The 19,723-nt window shown below is 44.0% G+C and overlaps 2 protein-coding genes across 2 annotated transcripts; both read left to right on the forward strand.

The window, feature by feature from the left end:
* The first annotated feature begins 4,404 nt into the window (after positions 1 to 4,404).
* Positions 4,405 to 9,795, forward strand: LOC123997597 (complement C3). The gene has a single exon (XM_046301997.1). The coding sequence runs from the start codon at positions 4,443 to 4,445 to the stop codon at positions 9,435 to 9,437; it is 4,995 nt and encodes a 1,664-aa protein (XP_046157953.1). The 5' UTR covers positions 4,405 to 4,442; the 3' UTR covers positions 9,438 to 9,795.
* Positions 9,796 to 13,616: 3,821 nt separating this feature from the next.
* Positions 13,617 to 18,724, forward strand: LOC123997598 (complement C3-like). Its single transcript, XM_046301998.1, is given in 1 exon segment — positions 13,617 to 18,724. A coding segment is annotated over 1 exon segment (4,608 nt). The 5' UTR covers positions 13,617 to 13,657; the 3' UTR covers positions 18,266 to 18,724.
* Positions 18,725 to 19,723: the final 999 nt, after the last annotated feature.

Genomic DNA, 19,723 nt, shown 5'->3' on the forward strand with positions numbered 1-19,723 from the left:
CAAAAATATCTAAAAACATGTTTTCACCATGTCATTATGGGGTATTGTGTTTAAATTGTTGAGCATTTTTCATTGATTTAATCCATTTTGAATTAAGTTTGTAATGCAACAAAATGTGGAATAAATCAAGGGGTATGAATACTTTTTGAACCCCCACGCATCAGACTTTGCCATATAATCCACCCACCCACCCGCCCACCCATCCACCCCATCCCTGTCCCATCACTATCCAACGGTCCCTGTCCAGGATTGTTTAATTATTACATTGAACAAAACCCTGCTAGTGCCAGGGGTGAAAAGGTGACGTTGACACAGTGTGTGTGTTTAGGTTCTTCTCGTCACTGACAGGAATAGGTATCTCAGTTTGGACCCAAAGATAGGGTCTACCCAGGGTTACAAGTTTTCCAGGTGGATGTTTCTCGATAGGTCTTGTACTATGCATCTGTAGGCCTCACAAATGTATGTATCCACTTGTGTGTGTGCATGTGTGTGTGTGTGTGTGTGTGTGTATTCCACATCTGTTGCGATGGGGCAATTATGTTAGGGACAATTCAGGACGATTCACAATAATTGTTTTTTTCCAAAATAATAGTAATAAATGTATGTTTCGTAATGCCAATCCTGGTTATAGGTAACAATCCTTCGTACGAACTGCCTACATTTTTACACATATTATCCATTAATTGTGGAAATGCATTAAGATATGCAGTTTTTATTATATACTGAACAAAAATATATAAGCAAACATGTAAAGTGTTGGTCCCATGTTTCATGAGCTGAAATAAAAGATCCCAGAAATGTTACACAAGCAAAGAAACTTACATCTCTCAAATTTTGTGCACAAAATTGTTTACATCCCTGTGAGTGAACATTTTTCCTATGCCTAGATAATCCATCCACTTGACAGGTGCGGCGTATCAAGAATTTGATTAAACAGCATGATCATTACCCAGGCGCACCTTGTGCAGCAGACAATAAAAGGCCACTCTAAAATGTGCAGTTTTGTCACGCAACAAACTCAAAAGGGGTGATGATATTAAATAACAATAATTTTATTCCGAACGTGCCAATTGTTCAAACAGACCCGCAAGGTAGATGGATACTTTTAAATATGTTATTGAACCACAAACAGATTTGGCTCATTAATCTATACGTTCCAAATCATAATGATCAACGCTTCATTGGAAATATATATCATCATTTATCAAGCCTACAAGCAATAGAATAATCTATTATTACGGTGGAGATTATAATACGGTTTTAAATACCTCAATGGACCGTAAAAGAAAATCACACTATCACCCTTATGCACTTAAGAAAATCACACTACAAACTATCACCCTTATGCACTTAAGAAAATCACACTACAAACTATCACCCTTATGCACTTAAGAAAATCACACTACAAACTATCACCCTTATGCACTTAAGAAAATCACACTACAAACTATCACCCTTATGCACTTAAGAAAATCTCAAATATCATATAGATATATTGGAACTGGTTTATATAAGGAGGATTAAATATCCTGACCTACGGAGATATACATGGCGGAGGCTCAATATTAGCAAGTCGTATTGACTACTTTCTTATGTCATTCTCGTTGGCACCAAAAGTTTAAAAAGTGTTCATAGTGGACAGAATGCGGTTGTCGGACCATCAACTATTTGGCATATACATTACTCTTACAGAATGTCCACGTGGGCAAGGATGTTGTAATTTTAATCAGGACAGAATATTTTATAACTGACGTTTTCCGAAATAACGAACTGTAGGGATAGCAGATCCACTTATTGTATGGGCCATTTTTTAATGGCCATGAAATTCACTACTCATCTTTAAAACAAGAGCAATTTAGGTCAAAATTATTCCGAATTAAAAATTGAAATAGAGGGACTAACAGTACATATAGATAGCAATAAAAACGGTATCACAGAGGCACAGAATACGTTAGAGGAAAAACAAAAAGAAATGGAGGAACTAACTCAAGAAACACGAGATGTAGAGTTTGAGTTTTAACTAATACTATTAGCATTTAGCGTAGCGCATTTGCATTTCCAGAGCTCTAGATGGGACGCCTGCGTGCCAGGTAGGACCAAGAGGTTAAAACTCAAACTTTCATTAAAACACACATGCAGGGTACTGAATTAAAGCTACACTCGTTGTGAATCCAGCCAACAAGTCAGATTTTTAAAATGCTTTTCGGCGAAAGCATGAGAAGCTATTATCTGATAGCATGCAACACCCCGAAATACCTGAAGGGGACGTAAACAAAATAATTAGCATAGCCGGCACTACACAACACACAGAAATAAAATATAAAACATTCATTACCTTTGACAATCTGCTTTGTTGGCACTCCTAGATGTCCAATAAACATCACTATTGGGTCTTTTTTTTGATTAAATCGGTCCATATATACCCTAAATATCGATCTATGAAAAGTGTGTGGTCCAGGAAAAAAACAGCGTTTTAAAACGCAATGTCATTTTTTAAAATTAAAAAAGTTGAAGATAAAATTTCACAAAACACGTCGAAATACTTTTGTAATCCAACTTTAGGTATTAGTAAACGTTAATAATCTATCAAATTGATCACGGGGCGATGTGTATTCAATAGCTCCACGTCTTGAAATCATGTTCGGAAATTTCTCCTCCAAAACATCCTGTCGGAGACCGGAAGGAATGGGCTCTCTCTTACTCGTTTGACCAAGAAACAAAGCCCAGGCAATTGACAAGACTGGCGACATCGTGTGGAAACTGTAGGACTTGCAATCTCAGCCCCATGTAGTTTGCTTTCCAATAGACAATACATGCAAGTGGCGCATTGATATATTTTCCAGATTTTGGTGATCAGTTTTTCTTCCGCTTTTCGATGAAACACACGTTATGTTATAGTCACAGCCGTGATTTAACCAGTTTTAGAAACGTCAGAGTGTTTTCTATCCACACATACTAATCATATGCATATACTATATTCCTGGCATGAGTAGCAGGACGCTGAAATGTTGAGCGATTTTTAACAGAATGTTCGAAAAAGTAGGGGGTAGGCTTAAGTGGAATGTGGAAAAAGTCAAGGGGTCTGAATACTTTCCGAATGCACTGTACTTCCTTTCATTTTCTTAACTGTTACCGGACTGCCTTCAGGAGAGTCTTGTAAGGCTTGTGGACGTGTTCGTGAGAGACTCACCTGTCCCTAGAGGTGTCATATTAGTGTTTGTGAGAATACTGGTTTTTGGGATGTCTCATGGGACTGAATACCGCTGTACTGTAGCTCGGCCAGCTTCCACCACAGATATGTCTAGCTGAAACAGACTGTTTTATTATGCCAATTAGTTTTCCACAGGGCCACAGAAATTGACACAAGGCTGATTTTGTGAAATAGCACAGTTACAAATAGAAATCAAACTGGATGAACATCAGAAATGGAGTTAGGACTAAAAACAAACTAAATGTAACAATTGTAAAATAGATTGTGTCTGTAAAATGTATATAATATGTATAAAACGCTATGTATTTACCCCCGCATCAGCCTATGGCGGCCTTACCCATCTGCAGTGGAAGGTGGCCGAGCTACAGTGGTGTTTGTCAGACACTGAGACATCCCAAAAATCGGTCTTCTCACAAAGATGTCTGTAGCGTCCAAACAGTTTGGCCTACAAACTAAGATGATCACTCTATGGAAAGATGAGACTCTCATGAACACGATGGTTTTGTGGCTACCCAATATGTATCCCCTAGAATTTTAATAAATGGGCTATAGTAGTAATGGCCAAATTCAAATTCAATGTGTGTGTGTGTGTGTGTGTGTGTGTGTGTGTGTGTGTGTGTGTGTGTGTGTGTGTGTGTGTGTGTGTGTGTGTGTGTGTGTGTGTGTGTGTGTGTGTGTGTGTGTGTGTGTGTGTGTGTGTGTGTGTGTGTGTGTGTGTGTGTGTGTGTGTGTGTGTGTGTGTGTGTGTGAGACCGAGCTCTCCTTGGCATTTAGTGTGTTTCTGTTGTTTTGACAGTGACTGTATCATGCTTGACTAGTTGACTTGTCTTGAAACCAGATCTGAACTAATGGAGTTAGTTAGCTTTGGCTTTGATAATAGCACGTCCATGTCCATTTTCTGGTTAATAACATAACTTTTTTTGCCATTTTGTATTATTAAGTTGTTTATTTCAGTGGTTAAATGTAAATCAGATTAGTTCCACAGGTCCAGTACATTTCCAACCTGTATATCTCTCTGACAGATTTTGAGCTGTTTGTTTTGCTTAACAGTGGACTTTCCAACTACTCTTATCAAGCCGGCTGGTTTCCCAACTCTACTGCTGGGAAGTAACCCACCCCAAGGGGGATTCACCCCTGAAAGTCCTCCCACAGAATGAGCTAATCCTAGACAGGATAAAAGCCAGGGTTGGAGAGGGAAGGCACTATTACGCACCGAGAATCAGCAGTGGAGATGTGGGTCGGCAATTTGCTGTGTCTGGCCACTCTGGCTGTAGCCCTCTCCTTACCTAACTTATCTGATGGAGCTGCACTACAAGTGTTATCAGCTCCTAACCTGCTGCGTGTGGGCAGTAATGAGAACATCTTTGTGGAATCTCAGGACCATGCAGGAGGTCCCCTGAATGTTAAGATCATGGTGAAGAACCACCCTACGCAGAGCAAAGAGCTAGCCTCTAAATCAGTGGTTCTGGATCAAGCAAACAACTTCCAGGCTATGACACAACTGGTCATCCCAGAGGGGGACCACTTTGTGGATGACCCCAAGCAGAAGCAGTATGTGGTCCTGCAGGCCCAGTTCCCTGACCGCCTCCTGGAGAAGGTTGTCCTGGTCTCCTTCCAGTCTGGATACATTTTCATCCAGACTGACAAGACCATTTACACTCCGTCCAGCACCGTCCACTACAGAGTGTTCTCTATGACTCCAGGCCTGGAGCCTCTGACCAGGGAGATATTTGAGGACAAGGAGGTCGCCAAGAACAAAGAGATCGCAGTATCTGTGGAGATCATGACTCCTGAAAACATTACCATCTTCAGGGAGATCGTCAACCCAGACAAGGGAGTCAAATCTGGACAGTTCAAACTCCCTGACATCGTCAGTTTCGGGACATGGCATGTAGTCACGAGGTTCCAGAGCACACCTCAAAAGACCTTCTCATCTGAATTTGAGGTCAAGGAGTATGTTCTGCCCAGCTTTGAGGTTAGTCTGACCCCAGCTAAAGCCTTCTTTTACGTCGACGACGATGACCTGACTGTTGACATCACTGCCAGGTATCTATACGGTAAGGAAGTGACAGGGACAGGCTATGTGGTGTTTGGTGTCATCACAACAGATAACGAGAAAAAGAGTTTCCCTGCCTCTCTGCAGAGAGTAGAGATCAGAGTAGGTAAAGGAGTGGCTTGTCTGAAAAAGGAACACATCACACAGACTTTCCCCAAAATCCATGATCTGGTCAAACAGTCCATCTTCATATCAGTCAGCGTGTTAACAGAGGGTGGGGGTGAAATGGTAGAGGCAGAGAAGAGAGGGATCCAGATTGTCACTTCGCCATACACCATCCTTTTCAAGAGAACGCCCAAATACTTCAAACCTGGTATGCCCTTTGACGTCTCTGTTTACATTACAAATCCCGACAACTCTCCAGCAAGAGGAGTGGAGGTTGAGGTGACTCCAGATAATGCTAAAGGGGTGACCAGGGCCAACGGTTTTGCAAAAATACCACTTAACACTGTGGCATCAGCCACAGAGCTGGTAATCACTGTGAAGACCAAGGACCCGGCGATCCTCGACAACAGACAGGCGGAGGCCACCATGAAGGCTCTCCCCTACAGAACTTCCACCAAGAACTTTCTCCATGTCGGGGTTGACTCTAATGAGCTGAAGATAGGAGACCCCATTAAGATTGATCTGAACCTGGGACCCACCCCCATACAAAACCATGACCTTACATTCATGTTCCTGAGTAGAGGTCAGCTGGTGAAAGTGGGCCGATTTAAAAGACAGGGCAACGCGCTGGTAACACTGTCAGTGCCTGTCACCAAGGAGCTGCTTCCGTCGTTCCGCATCGTAGCGTACTACCATGTGGGAACAGCTGACCTGGTGGCAGACTCTGTCTGGGTTGACATCAAGGTCTCCTGCATGGGATCACTGAAAGTGACATCAACCAGGCCCAAGGCATCCTATGAGCCTCGTAGGGCTTTCAGTCTGACCATCACTGGAGACCCGGGAGCTAAAGTAGGACTGGTGGCTGTAGACAAGGGAGTCTACGTTCTCAACAGCAAACACCGTCTCACACAGGCCAAGATCTGGGACACCATAGAGAAGCATGATACAGGCTGTACAGCTGGAGGGGGAGCAGACAATATGGGGGTGTTCTACGATGCTGGTCTGGTATTTGAGACCAACACTGCTAAAGGGACTGGGATCAGAACAGACCCCAGCTGTCCTGTTAGTTCTAGGCGGAGACGAGCAGTGACCATCAGTGACGTCATCACTAGTATGGCCAGTAAGTACAATGGTCTGGCCAAGGAGTGTTGTGTGGACGGGATGAGGGACAACACCATGGGATATACCTGTGGCAGACGGGCCCAGTACATCACAGATGGGGACGTCTGTGTCCAAGCCTTCCTTGTCTGCTGCACTGAGATGGCCTCCAAGAAGATAGAATCCAAACAGGATGCACTGCTGCTCTCACGCAGTGAGGAGGATGATGATGATGCGTACATGCGGTCTGAAGACATTGTGTCTCGTAGTCAGTTCCCTGAAAGCTGGATGTGGGAGGACACCAATCTTCCTGAATGCCCTGCCCAAAACAAGCACTGTGAGTCCACATCTGTAATAAGGAACAACTTCCTAAAGGATTCCATCACCACCTGGCAAATAACAGCCATCAGCCTGTCTAAAACTCATGGCATCTGTGTGGCAGATCCGTTTGAGATGATAGTTCTAAAGGAGTTCTTCATCGACCTCAAGCTGCCCTACTCAGCCGTCCGCAATGAACAGCTGGAGGTCAAAGCAATCCTCCACAACTACAGCGAAGACCCCATCATTGTGCGTGTGGAGCTGATGGAGAACGGTGAGGTGTGCAGCTCGGCAAGCAAGAAGGGAAAGTACAGGCAGGAAGTGAACATGGACCCCATGTCCACCCGGGTTGTCCCCTATGTCATCATCCCTATGAAGCTGGGCTTGCACTCCATTGAGGTCAAGGCATCTGTGAAAAACTCCGGCAGCAATGACGGGGTGAAGAGGGATCTGCGTGTTGTGGCTGAGGGAGTACTGGTCAAGAAGGAAACCAACGTACTCCTGAACCCGGTTAAACATGGTGGTGAGCAGACGTCACACATACCCAGTGGAGTGCCCCGAAACCAGGTGCCAAACTCTGATGCTGACACACTGATCAGTGTGACAGCTGGAGAGCAGACCAGTGTGCTGGTGGAGCAGGCCATTAGTGGAGACTCTCTGGGCAGTCTGATAGTTCAGCCAGTCGGGTGTGGGGAACAGAACATGATCTACATGACCCTGCCTGTCATTGCTACACACTACCTAGACAACACCAAAAAGTGGGAGGATATTGGCCTGGACAAACGGAACACAGCCATCAAGTACATCAACATTGGTTACCAACGTCAGCTGGCCTATCGTAAAGAAGATGGCTCCTACGCTGCCTGGGTCAGCAGACAGAGCAGCACCTGGCTGACAGCATACGTGGTGAAGGTGTTTGCCATGTCCAGTTCATTAATCAGTGTTCAGGAAAACGTGCTCTGTACTGCTGTCAAGTGGCTGATCCTGAACACACAACAGCCAGATGGCATTTTCAATGAGTTTGCTCCTGTCATTCATGCAGAGATGACGGGTAACGTGAGGGGTTCTGACAGTGATGCCTCCATGACAGCTTTTGTTCTCATCGCCATGCAGGAAGCAAGCTCAGTGTGTGAGCAGTCTGTCAACAGCCTACCAGGCAGTATGGCTAAGGCAGTAGCATACCTCGAGAAGCGTCTGCCCCACCTGCTTAACCCTTATGCTGTAGCTATGACCTCCTATGCTCTGGCCAATGCAGGGAAACCTAACAAGGAGACCCTACTGAAATTCGCCTCTCCACAGCTGGACCACTGGCCAGTCCCTGGTGGTTACCAGTACACGCTGGAGGCCACGTCGTACGCCCTGCTTGCTCTGGTCAAGGTGAAGGCCTTCGAAGAGGCCGGCCCCATAGTCAGGTGGCTCAACAAGCAGAAGAAGGTGGGAGGGGGATACGGATCCACACAGTCCACCATCATGGTGTTCCAGGCTGTGGCTGAGTATTGGAGCCACGTGAAGGACCTGAAAGACTTTGACTTGAACATCAACCTAGAGGTGGCCGGCAGGGCATCAGTCACCAAGTGGTCCATCAACAACAAGAACCAGTTCCACACTCGTACAGACAAGGTCAACTCCATAGACAAGGACTTGACTGTAAAAGCCTCAGGAAATGGTGAGGCGACCTTGTCGGTGGTGACATTGTACTATGCCCTGCCAGAGGAAAAGGACAGTGACTGTGAAAGCTTTGACCTCTCTGTCACCCTCACTAAGATGGACAAAACAAGTCACGAGGACGCCAAGGAGTCATTTATGCTGACTATTGAGGTGTTGTATAAGAACTCAGAGAGAGATGCGACCATGTCTATTCTGGACATCGGCTTGCTGACCGGCTTCATTGTGGACACAGACGATCTGAATCAGTTGTCCAAGGGGAGGGAGCGCTACATAGAGAAGTTTGAGATGGACAAAGTTCTGTCTGAAAGAGGATCTCTCATCCTATATCTGGACAAGGTGTCTCATAAGATAGAAGACAGAATATCCTTTAAGATCCACAGAGTACAGGAAGTGGGAGTTCTACAGCCAGCGGCCGTCTCTGTATATGAATACTACAACCAGAAACACTGTGTGAAGTTCTACCACCCACAGAGGGAGGGTGGTACTCTGAGCAGACTGTGTCTTGGAGACGTGTGCACGTGTGCGGAAGAGAGCTGCAGTATGCAGAAGAAAGGTGAGCCAGATGTCCAACGCATAGACAAAGCTTGCGGTGCGGGACTGGATTACGTTTACAAAGCCACGGTGGTGGACTCGAAGCTGACCACACACACAGATACTTACACGGTGAAGATCGATTTGGTCATCAAGCCAGGTACTGATGAGGGAGTGGAGGGGAAGAATCGTGACTTCATGGGACTGGCTTACTGTAGAGAAGCTCTGGGTCTAATGCAGGGGAAAACATACATGATTATGGGGAAGTCTGAAGACCTGCACAGAGTGGAGGATAAAGGACTGTTGCAGTACAAGTATGTCTTAGGTGAACAGACATGGATAGAGTACTGGCCCTCACAACAAGAGTGCACATCCAGAGACTACAGAGAAGTCTGTCTGGGCATTGATGAGTTCATCAACCAGATCACAACCTTCGGCTGCCCTGTTTAGTTTCTCTTCTTGCTTTGTTAAATGTACATTTTTGTAACATTGCAATCCAGGTTGCATGCCCTGTCATAACTCATTGTAACCTCTAGAGAGTATGGAGATGAGTTTGCCCACTTGGAAAATATTCTGTTAGAAACTGACCAGTAAATGATGTACACTGTGCATGAATCATTTTTTCTTTAAAGTTAACATGATGATGACGACTGCAAATGGCACATTTATACATTTAAGTGTACCATTTGCAGTTGTCATTGATTACTATGACATGATCACAGTTCTATGGCTTTATTTTAGCACTAAAATTACCCTGCCTGCTGTAATAAGCATTAAAGAAATGCATTAAAAAACATATTAACTCTAATTCCTTTGTGTGCATATCACCAGTCATTATGGGGATTTAATTGTTTATTGGTTTTAAACACTAAACAAAGACATTTAAGTTTAAGGTTGAGTGGGATGGTAACTATTTTGTTCACTATTTGAGCACCAAAATGTCCAAATATCTCATTCCTGTCCATATGGCAAGTCAGTCAGAATACTATATATCTTTCAGCACTTCATCATTGTTTTCCCAAATGCGATCAGGATTAGCAAACATTTTCTCCTGCCCCATATGGCACTAAGAAGATAAGATGTACTGTATACAAATCAGTCAGGGTAATAGACACTTTCATCACTGCTTTTACCGATGTGGAAACTTGTTTATAGAAACAAGATCATTTATAATTAGGGGTTAATATATTATGAGCAAGGTTTTGACATTAGGGGTGAAACAAAGGACACTGACCCTTACCAGGAGGAAGTGTGTCTCCGTCATTGAGCTTTTGTTTTACAGACATGTCATCATGGGAGATATGCAGTATGTATTTTAGCAAACAACAGTTGTAGTGGGATCACACACACACAGACACACACACACGAGTGCACACACTCACACACACTGACGCAGAACCTTTCATGTAAGCCTTCGGGAAGACACAGCTAGAGGTCTCTGAGTGTTTGAAGGACATTTCAGTCTCAATCAGTGAATATGAAAGACAAAAATACCAATAATCACCCCACACTAACCATAGCCCAACATCCTCACTCTCTTCCTGGACCCAGATGACAAAGCCTGGTGCTAACATGCGTCCCTTGTCGTGATCTTGTCAACATTCTGATTGTGTCCACATTTTTTGACAGGTGTAGACAATCAAAATACATATTGTGAACTAATTGTAATCAGATCTTTCTGACCCCTTCCAGAGGTAGTTAGGCATGCATTGAATATTTTGTATAATTTTTTTAACCTTTATTTAACTAGGCAAGTCAGTTATTAAGAACACATTCTTATTTACAATGACGGCCTACACTGCATTGTATCTGAACATCTTACAAGTGTGCAGATCTGGTTGGTCAAACAAATTAACTCATCAGTATACTGTAGCAAAAATAAATGAGTGCCTAAGCATGCCATTATTTTGAAACAATAACTCTCTTTAATTTTATTTATTTAACGAGGCAAGTCAGTTAAAAACAAATTCTTATTTTCAATGATGGCCTAGGAAGAGTCTGCCTTGTTCAGGGGAAGAAGAAGTGATTTTTTGACCTTGTCAGCCCAGGGATTTGATCTTGCAACCTTTTGGTTACAACTCCAACACTCTAACCACTAGGCTACCTGCCCATGGAAGAAGAAGGAAATCTGGTCACAATGCCGTGAGAATGGACAGATAACACATTGTAATAGTCTTTATTATTTTAATAAACCAAACACAATGGTAAATCTAAGAGCATAAAATATTGCTACAGGTTCGGGGTTGTGTCAAAAATATTTTTGCTATTTTCCCTATCACAAATATTGGCTCACTTGCTGGAGTTGGCACAAAAGAGCTAGGTTTTGATGAATTAACAAGTTGTGGGTGTGTCGAGGCCTGGCCCCTCACTGGCCAATCAGAACATGCTCCATGGCTAAATATGTGGTTGCTTGAGGTTGTGTATTTACAGTTTTTTTAATGTATTGCCATGGAATCAACTCCAATTCTAATGTTAGTCCATTATAGTGTGTTAAATTGCTTACATAAACGAAATAATAAACTATAGACCTATCCTATCTTTGCCAAATAGGCTAACTAGAACCAGTTTGCACATTGTTCTAAGTAATTGCATGGGCTCAATCTCATTAACACTGAGATAGGGGCTAGGCCTACTGTAAACTGCATTATGGCTGAACATGGACATGCCAAACATTGTCAATGCTATGACAGGGTAGCCTAGTGGTTAGAACATTGGGCTAGTAACTGAAAGGTTGCAAGTTTGAATCCCCGAGCTGACAAGGCACAAACCTGTTGTTCTGCCCCTTAAAAATCCTACAATGTGATTTTCTGGATTTTTTTTCTCTCATTTGTCTGTCATAGTTGAAGTGAACCTATGATGAAAATTACAGGCCTCTCTCATCTTTTTAAGTGGGAGAACTTGCACAATTGGGGGCTGACTAAATACTTTTTTGCCCCACTGTATATATATATATGTGTATATGTAGGAATGTTTATGTATGCATATATATGCATATGTATGTATGTATGTATGTATGTATGTATGTATGTATGTATGTATGTATGTATGTATGTATGTATGTATGTATGTATGTATGTATGTATGTATGTATGTATGTATGTATGTATGTATGTATGTATGTATGTATGTATGTATGTATGTATGTATGTATGTATGTATGTATGTATGTATGTATGTATGTATTTAGCCAAAGAATATATGGGGGATTGGAAATGATGCAGACAATTACATTGATTGAAGCAACAATCTATCTGCAATATTAATTCTGATCCACCCCTTTATAAAAAATGTTTAATTAAAGAGGGTTAAGTTAGTGGGACATTTTGGAAGCAATTGAGAACATCTGTGTTGTTGATATTAGCACTTATTGATCGTTTAAAGATGCACTATGCAGAAATCTCTCCTTCATCTCCTTGTTGCTAAAATTGTATTAGTTTGCCTAATTTGAGTTTGTGACAATACATGCAAGCATAGCGTAGAGAATCATTGAGAATCGTACATAATGCATCCCCCAAAAAATGTGTCTATTAATGAACCCCAGAGTCAATCTAAGCAGCATAATAAAGTTATCAAAATCAAAATCTGTCAGTTTAAACTAGAGATATCTGCATTAAATGCGACTCAATCCACCGCATCGCCTATGGCGGCCATACCCATCTGCGGTGGAAGGTGGCCGAGCTAGAGTGGTTTGTCGGACCCTGAGACATCCCAAAAATCGGTCTCCTCACAAAAATGTCTGGAACGTCCAAACAGTTTTGCCTACAAACTAAGATTATTATTATTATTAGGATCAGTCTATGGAAAGATGAGACTCTAATGAACACAATGGTTTTGTGGCTACCCAATAAAAGGGGTTAAATATGTATCCCCTAGAATTTTAAGAAATGGGCTATAGTAGTAATGGCCAAATTCAATATTTAATCAAATAATGTATTTTTAAAACAGATTATATCTTAAGGGATCCTAAAATTTCAGAGCTATATAATAAAGCTCAGGATATAATTTTTTTTTATTTCTTTACACATATTTAACCGTATTTTGTAGGTAGGTACAGAAATACAGAACATCATTATAGGTGTGTGTGTGTGTGTGTGTGTGTGTGTGTGTGTGTGTGTGTGTGTGTGTGTGTGTGTGTGTGTGTGTGTGTGTGTGTGTGTGTGTGTGTGTGTGTGTGTGTGTGTGTGTGTGTGTGTGCTGACTCATGATGAGATGCAACAAGCTCTCCTTGGCATTTAGGGTGTTTCTGTTGTTTTGACAGTGACTTGTCTTGAAACCAGATCTGAACTAATGGAGTTAGTTAGCTTCGGCTTTGATAATAGCACGTCCATGTCCATTTGCTGATAAATAATATAACTTTTTTCTGACATTTTGTATTATTAAGTTGTTTGTTTCAGTGGTTAAATATAAATCACAGTAGTTCCACAGGTCCAGTACATTTCCAACCTGTATATCTCTCTGACAGATTTTGAGCTGTTTGTTTTGCTTAACAGTGGACTTTCCAACTACTCTTATCAAGCCGGCTGGTTTCCCAACTCTACTGCTGGGAAGTAACCCACCCCAAGGGGGATTCACCCCTGAAACTCCTCCCACAGAAAGAACTAACCCTAGACAGGATAAAAGCCAGGGTTGGAGAGGGAAGGCACTATTACAGACCCAGAATCAGCGGGGAGATGTGGGTCGGCAACTTGCTGTGTCTGGCCGCTCTGGCTGTAGCCCTCTCCTTGCCTACATTATCTGATGGAGCTGCACTACTAGTGTTGTCAGCTCCTAACCTGCTGCGTGTGGGCAGTAATGAGAACATCTTTGTGGAATCTCAGGACCATGCAGGAGGTCCCCTGAATGTTAAGATCATGGTGAAGAACCACCCTACGCAGAGCAAAGAGCTAATCTCTAAATCAGTGGTTCTGGATCAAGCAAACAACTTCCAGGCTATGACACAACTGGTCATCCCAGAGGGGGACCACTTTGTGGATGACCCCAAGCAGAAGCAGTACGTGGTCCTGCAGGCCCAGTTCCCTGACCGTCTCCTGGAGAAGGTTGTCCTGGTCTCCTTCCAGTCTGGATACATCTTCATCCAGACTGATAGGACCATTTACACTCCGGCCAGCACCGTCTACTACAGAGTGTTCTCTATGACTCCAGGCCTGGAGCCTCTGACCAGGGAGATATTTGAGGACAAGGAGGTCGCCAAGAACAAAGAGATCGCAGTCTCTGTGGAGATCATGACTCCTGAAAACATTACCATCTTCAGGGAGATCGTCAACCCAGACAAGGGAGTCAAATCTGGACAGTTCAAACTCCCTGACATCGTCAGTTTCGGGACATGGCATGTAGTCACGAGGTTCCAGAGCACACCTCAAAAGACCTTCTCATCTGAATTTGAGGTCAAGGAGTATGTTCTGCCCAACTTCGAGGTTAGTCTGACCCCAACTAAAGCCTTCTTCTACGTCGATGACAATGACCTGACTGTTGACATCACTGCCAGGTATCTATACGGTAAGGAAGTGACAGGGACAGGCTATGTGGTGTTTGGTGTCATCACAACAGAGAACGAGAAAAATATATTCCCTGCCTCTCTGCAGAGAGTAGGGATCAAAGAAGGTAAAGGAGTGGCTTGTCTGAAGAAGATACACATCACACAGACTTTCCCCAAAATCCATGATCTGGTCAAACAGTCCATCTTTGTATCAGTCAGCGTGTTAACAGAGGGTGGGGGTGAAATGGTAGAGGCAGAGAAGAGAGGGATCCAGATTGTCACTTAGTCATACACCATCCTCTTCAAGAGAACACCCAAATACTTCAAACCTGGCATGCCCTTTGACGTCTCTGTTTACATTACGAATCCTGACAACTCTCCAGCCATTGGAGTGGAGGTTGAGGTGACTCCAGATAATGCTAAAGGGGTGACCAGGGCCAACGGTTTTGCAAAAATATCACTTAACACTGTGGCATCAGCCAGAGAGCTGGTAATCACTGTGAAGACCAAGGACCCGGCGATCCTCGACAACAGACAGGCGGAGGCCACCATGAAGGCTCTCCCCTACAGAACTTCCACTGGGAACTTTCTCCATGTTGGGGTTTGTTCTAATGAGTTGAAGATTGGAGACCCCATTAAGATCAATCTGAACCTGGAATCCACCCCCATACAAATCCATGACATTACATACATGTTCCTGAGCAGAGGTCAGCTGGTGAAAGTGGGCCGATTTAAAAGACAGGGCAACGCGCTGGTGACACTGTCAGTGCCTGTCTCCAAGGAGCTGCTTCCGTCGTTCCGCATCGTAGCGTACTACCATGTGGGAACAGCTGACCTGGTGGCAGACTCTGTCTGGGTTGACATCAAGATCTCCTGCATGGGCTCACTGAAAGTCACATCGACCAGGCCCAAGGGATCCTATGAGCCTCATAAGGCTTTCAGTCTAACCATCACTGGAGACCCGGGAGCGAAAGTAGGACTGGTGGCTGTAGACAAGGGAGTCTACGTTCTCAACAGCAAACACCGTCTCACACAGACCAAGATCTGGGACACCATAGAGAAGCATGATACAGGCTGTACAGCTGGAGGGGGAGCAGACAATATGGGGGTGTTCTACGATGCTGGTCTGGTATTTGAGACCAACACTGCTGAAGGGACTGGGATCAGAACAGACCCCAACTGTCCTGTTAGTTCTAGGCGGAGACGAGCAGTGACCATCAGTGACGTCATCACTATTATGGCCAGTAAGTACAATGGTCTGGCCAAGGAGTGTTGTGTGGACGGGATGAGGGACAACACAATGGGATATACCTGTGACAGACGGGCCCAGTACATCACAGATGGGGACGTCTGCGTCCAAGCCTTCCTTGTCTGCTGCACTGAGATGGCCTCTAAGAAGATAGAATCCAAACAGGATGCACTGCTGCTCTCACGCAGTGAGGAGGATAATGATGATGCGTACATGCTGTCTGAAAACATTGTGTCTCGTCGTCAGTTCCCTGAGAGCTGGATGTGGGAGGACATCAATCTTCCTGAATGCCCTGCCCAAGACATGCACTGCGAGTCCACATCTGTAATAAGGAACATCTTCCGAAAGGATTCCATCACCACCTGGCAGATAACAGCCATTAGCCTGTCTAAAACTCATGGTATCTGTGTGGCAGATCCGTTTGAGATGATAGTTCTAAAGAAGTTCTTCATCGACCTCAAGCTGCCCTACTCAGCCGTCCTCAATGAACAGCTGGAGGTCAAAGCAATCCTCCACAACTACAGCGAAGACCCCATCACCGTGTGTGTGGAGCTTATGGAGAATGACGAGGTGTGCAGCTCGGCAAGCAAGAAGGGTAAGTACAGGCAGGAAGTGAACATGGACCCCATGTCCACCCGGGTTGTCCCCTATGTCATCATCCCTATGAAACTGGGCATGTACTCCATTGAGGTCAAGGCATCTGTGAAAAATTCTGACAGAAATGACGAGGTGAAGAGGGATCTGCGTGTTGTGGCTGAGGGAGTGCTGGTCAAGAAGGAAACCAACGTACTCCTGAACCCGGTTAAACATGGTGGTCAGCAGACGTCACAAATACCCAGTGAAGTTCCAAAGAACCAGGTGCCAAACTCTGATGCTTACACACTGATCAGTGTGACAGCTGGAGAGCAGACCAGTGTGCTGGTGGAGCAGGCCATTAGTGGAGACTCTCTGGGCAGTCTGATAGTTCAGCCAGTCGGATCTGGGGAACAGAACATGTTCTACATGACCCTGCCTGTCATTGCTACACACTACCTAGACAACACCAAAAAGTGGGAGGATATTGGCCTGGACAGACGGAACACAGCCATCAAGTATATCAACATGGGTTACCAACGTGAGCTGGCCTACCGTAAAGAAGATGGCTCCTATGCTGCCTGGGTCAGCAGACAGAGCAGCACCTGGCTGACAGCATACGTGGTGAAGGTGTTTGCCATGTCCAGTACATTAATCAGTGTTCAGGAAAATGTGCTCTGTACTGCTGTCAAGTGGCTGATCCTGAGCACACAACAGCCAGATGGCATCTTCAATGAGTTTGCTCCTGTCATTCATGCAGAGATGACGGGTAACGTGAGGGGATCGGACAATTACCCCTCCATGACAGCTTTTGTTCTCATCGCCATTCAGGAAGCACACTCACTGTGTGAGCAGTATGTCAACAGCCTACAAGACAGTATGTCTAAAGCAGTAGCGTACCTCGAGAAGCGTCTGCCCCACCTGACGAACCCCTATGCTGTAGCTATGACCTCCTATGCTCTGGCCAATGCAGGGAAACTCAACAAGGAGACCCTATTGAAGTTCGCCTCTCCACAGCTGGACCACTGGCCAGTCCCTGGTGTTCACCAGTACACACTGGAGGCCACGTCGTACGCCCTGCTTGCCCTGGTCAAGGTGAAGGCCTTCGAAGAGGCTGGCCCCATAGTCAGGTGGCTCAACAAGCAGAAGAAGGTGGGAGGGGGATACGGATCCACACAGTCCACCATCATGGTGTTCCAGGCTGTGGCTGAGTATTGGAGCCACGTGAAGGACCTGAAAGACTTTGACTTGATGATCAACCTAGAGGTGGCCGGCAGGGCATCAGTCACCAAGTGGTTAATCAACAACAAGAACCAGTTCCACACTCGTACAGACAAGGTCAACTCCATAGACAAGGACTTGACTGTAAAAGCCTCAGGAAATGGTGAGGCGACCTTGTCGGTGGTGACATTGTACTATGCCCTGCCAGAGGAAAAGGACAGTGACTGTGAAAGCTTTGACCTCTCTGTCACCCTCACTAAGATGGACAAAACAAGTCACGAGGACGCCAAGGAGTCATTTATACTCAATATTGAGGTGTTGTACCGTAACTCAGAGAGAGATGCGACCATGTCTATTCTGGACATCGGCTTGCTGACCGGCTTCATTGTGGACACAGACGATCTGAAAAGGTTGTACAATGGGAGGGAGCGCTACATAGAGAAGTTTGAGATGAACAAAGTCCTGTCTGAAAAAGGATCTCTCATCCTATATCTGAACAAGGTGTCTCATAAGTTAGAAGACAAAATATCCTTTAAGATCCACAGAGTACAGGAAGTGGGAGTTCTACAGCCAGCTGCCGTCTCTGTATATGAATACTACAACCAGAAGAACTGTGTGAAGTTCTACCACCCACAGAGGGAGGGTGATACTCTGAGCAGACTGTCTCTTGGAGACGTGTGCACGTGTGCGGAAGAGAGCTGCAGTATGCAGAAGAAATATGAGCCAGATGTCAACCGCAACACTACGGTGGTGTCCTAGGAGAAGAGACATGGATAGAGTACTGGCCCTCACAACAAGAGTGCACATCCAGAATCTACAGAGAAGTCTGTCTGGGCATTGATGAGTTCATCAACCAGATCACAACCTTCGGCTGCCCTGTTTAGTTTCTCTTCTTGCTTTGTTAAATGTACATTTTTGTAACATTGCAATCCAGGTTGCATGCCCTGTCATAACTCATTGTAACCTCTAGAGTGAATAGAGATGAGTTCGCCCACTTGGAATATATTCTGTTAGAAATTGACCAGTAAATGATGTACACCGTGTATAACAAAAAATATATATCTTTAAAGTTAAAATATGATGATGACGACTGCAAATGGCACACTTATACATTTAAGTGTATATCGTCATTGATTACAATGACATAGTCACATTTCCATGGCTTTATTTTTGCACTAAAATGACCCTGCCTGCTGTAATAAGCATGAAATAAATCATTTAAAAAAAAACATATTGTCTCTTTCGTTTGTGTGCATATCAACAGTCATTGTGGAGATCTAATTGTTTATTTTAAACACCAAAAAGAGACATTTAAGTTTAAGGTTGAGTGGGATGGTAACTGTTTTTGTTCACTATTTGAGCACCAAAATGTCCAAATATCTCATGCTGGTCCATATGGCAAGTCAGTCAGAGTACTATATATCTTTCAGCACTTCATCATTGTTTTTACCAAATGCGATCAGGATTAGCAAACATTTTCTCCTGCCCCATATGGCACTAAGAAGATAAGATGTACTGTATACAAATCAGTCAGGGTAATAGACACTTTCATCACTGCTTTTACTGATGTGGAAACTTGTTTATAGAAACAAGATCATTTATAATTAGGGGTTAATATATTATGAGCAAGGTTTTGACATTAGGGGTGAAACAAAGGACACTGACCCTTACCAGGAGGAAGTGTGTCTCCGTCATTGAGCTTTTGTTTTACAGACATGTATGTCATCATGGGAGATATGCAGTATGTATTTTAGCAGACAACAGTTGAAGTGGGATCACACACACACAGATGCACACACACACACTGATGCTGAACCTTTCATGTAAGCCTTGGGGATGACACAGCTAGATGGCTCTGAGTGTTTGAAGGACATTTCAGTCTCAATCAGTGAAGATTAAAGGCAGAAATACCAATAATCACCCCACATTAACCATAGCCCAACATCCTCACTCTCTTCCTGAACCCAGATGACAATGCCTGGTGCTAACATGCGTCCTTTGTCGTGATCTTGTCAACATTCTGATTGTGTCCTCATTTTTTGACAGGTGTAGACAATCAAAATACACATTGTGAACTAATTGTAATCAGAACTTTCTGACCACATCCGGAGGTAGTCAGGCATGCATTGAATATTTTGTATAATTGTTTTTAACCTTTATTTAACTAGGCAAGTCAGTTATTAAGAACAAATTCTTATTTACAATGACGGCCTACAC

The sequence above is a fragment of the Oncorhynchus gorbuscha genome, linkage group LG15, assembly GCF_021184085.1.
Source record: "Oncorhynchus gorbuscha isolate QuinsamMale2020 ecotype Even-year linkage group LG15, OgorEven_v1.0, whole genome shotgun sequence".
Taxonomy (NCBI): Eukaryota; Metazoa; Chordata; class Actinopteri; order Salmoniformes; family Salmonidae; genus Oncorhynchus; species Oncorhynchus gorbuscha.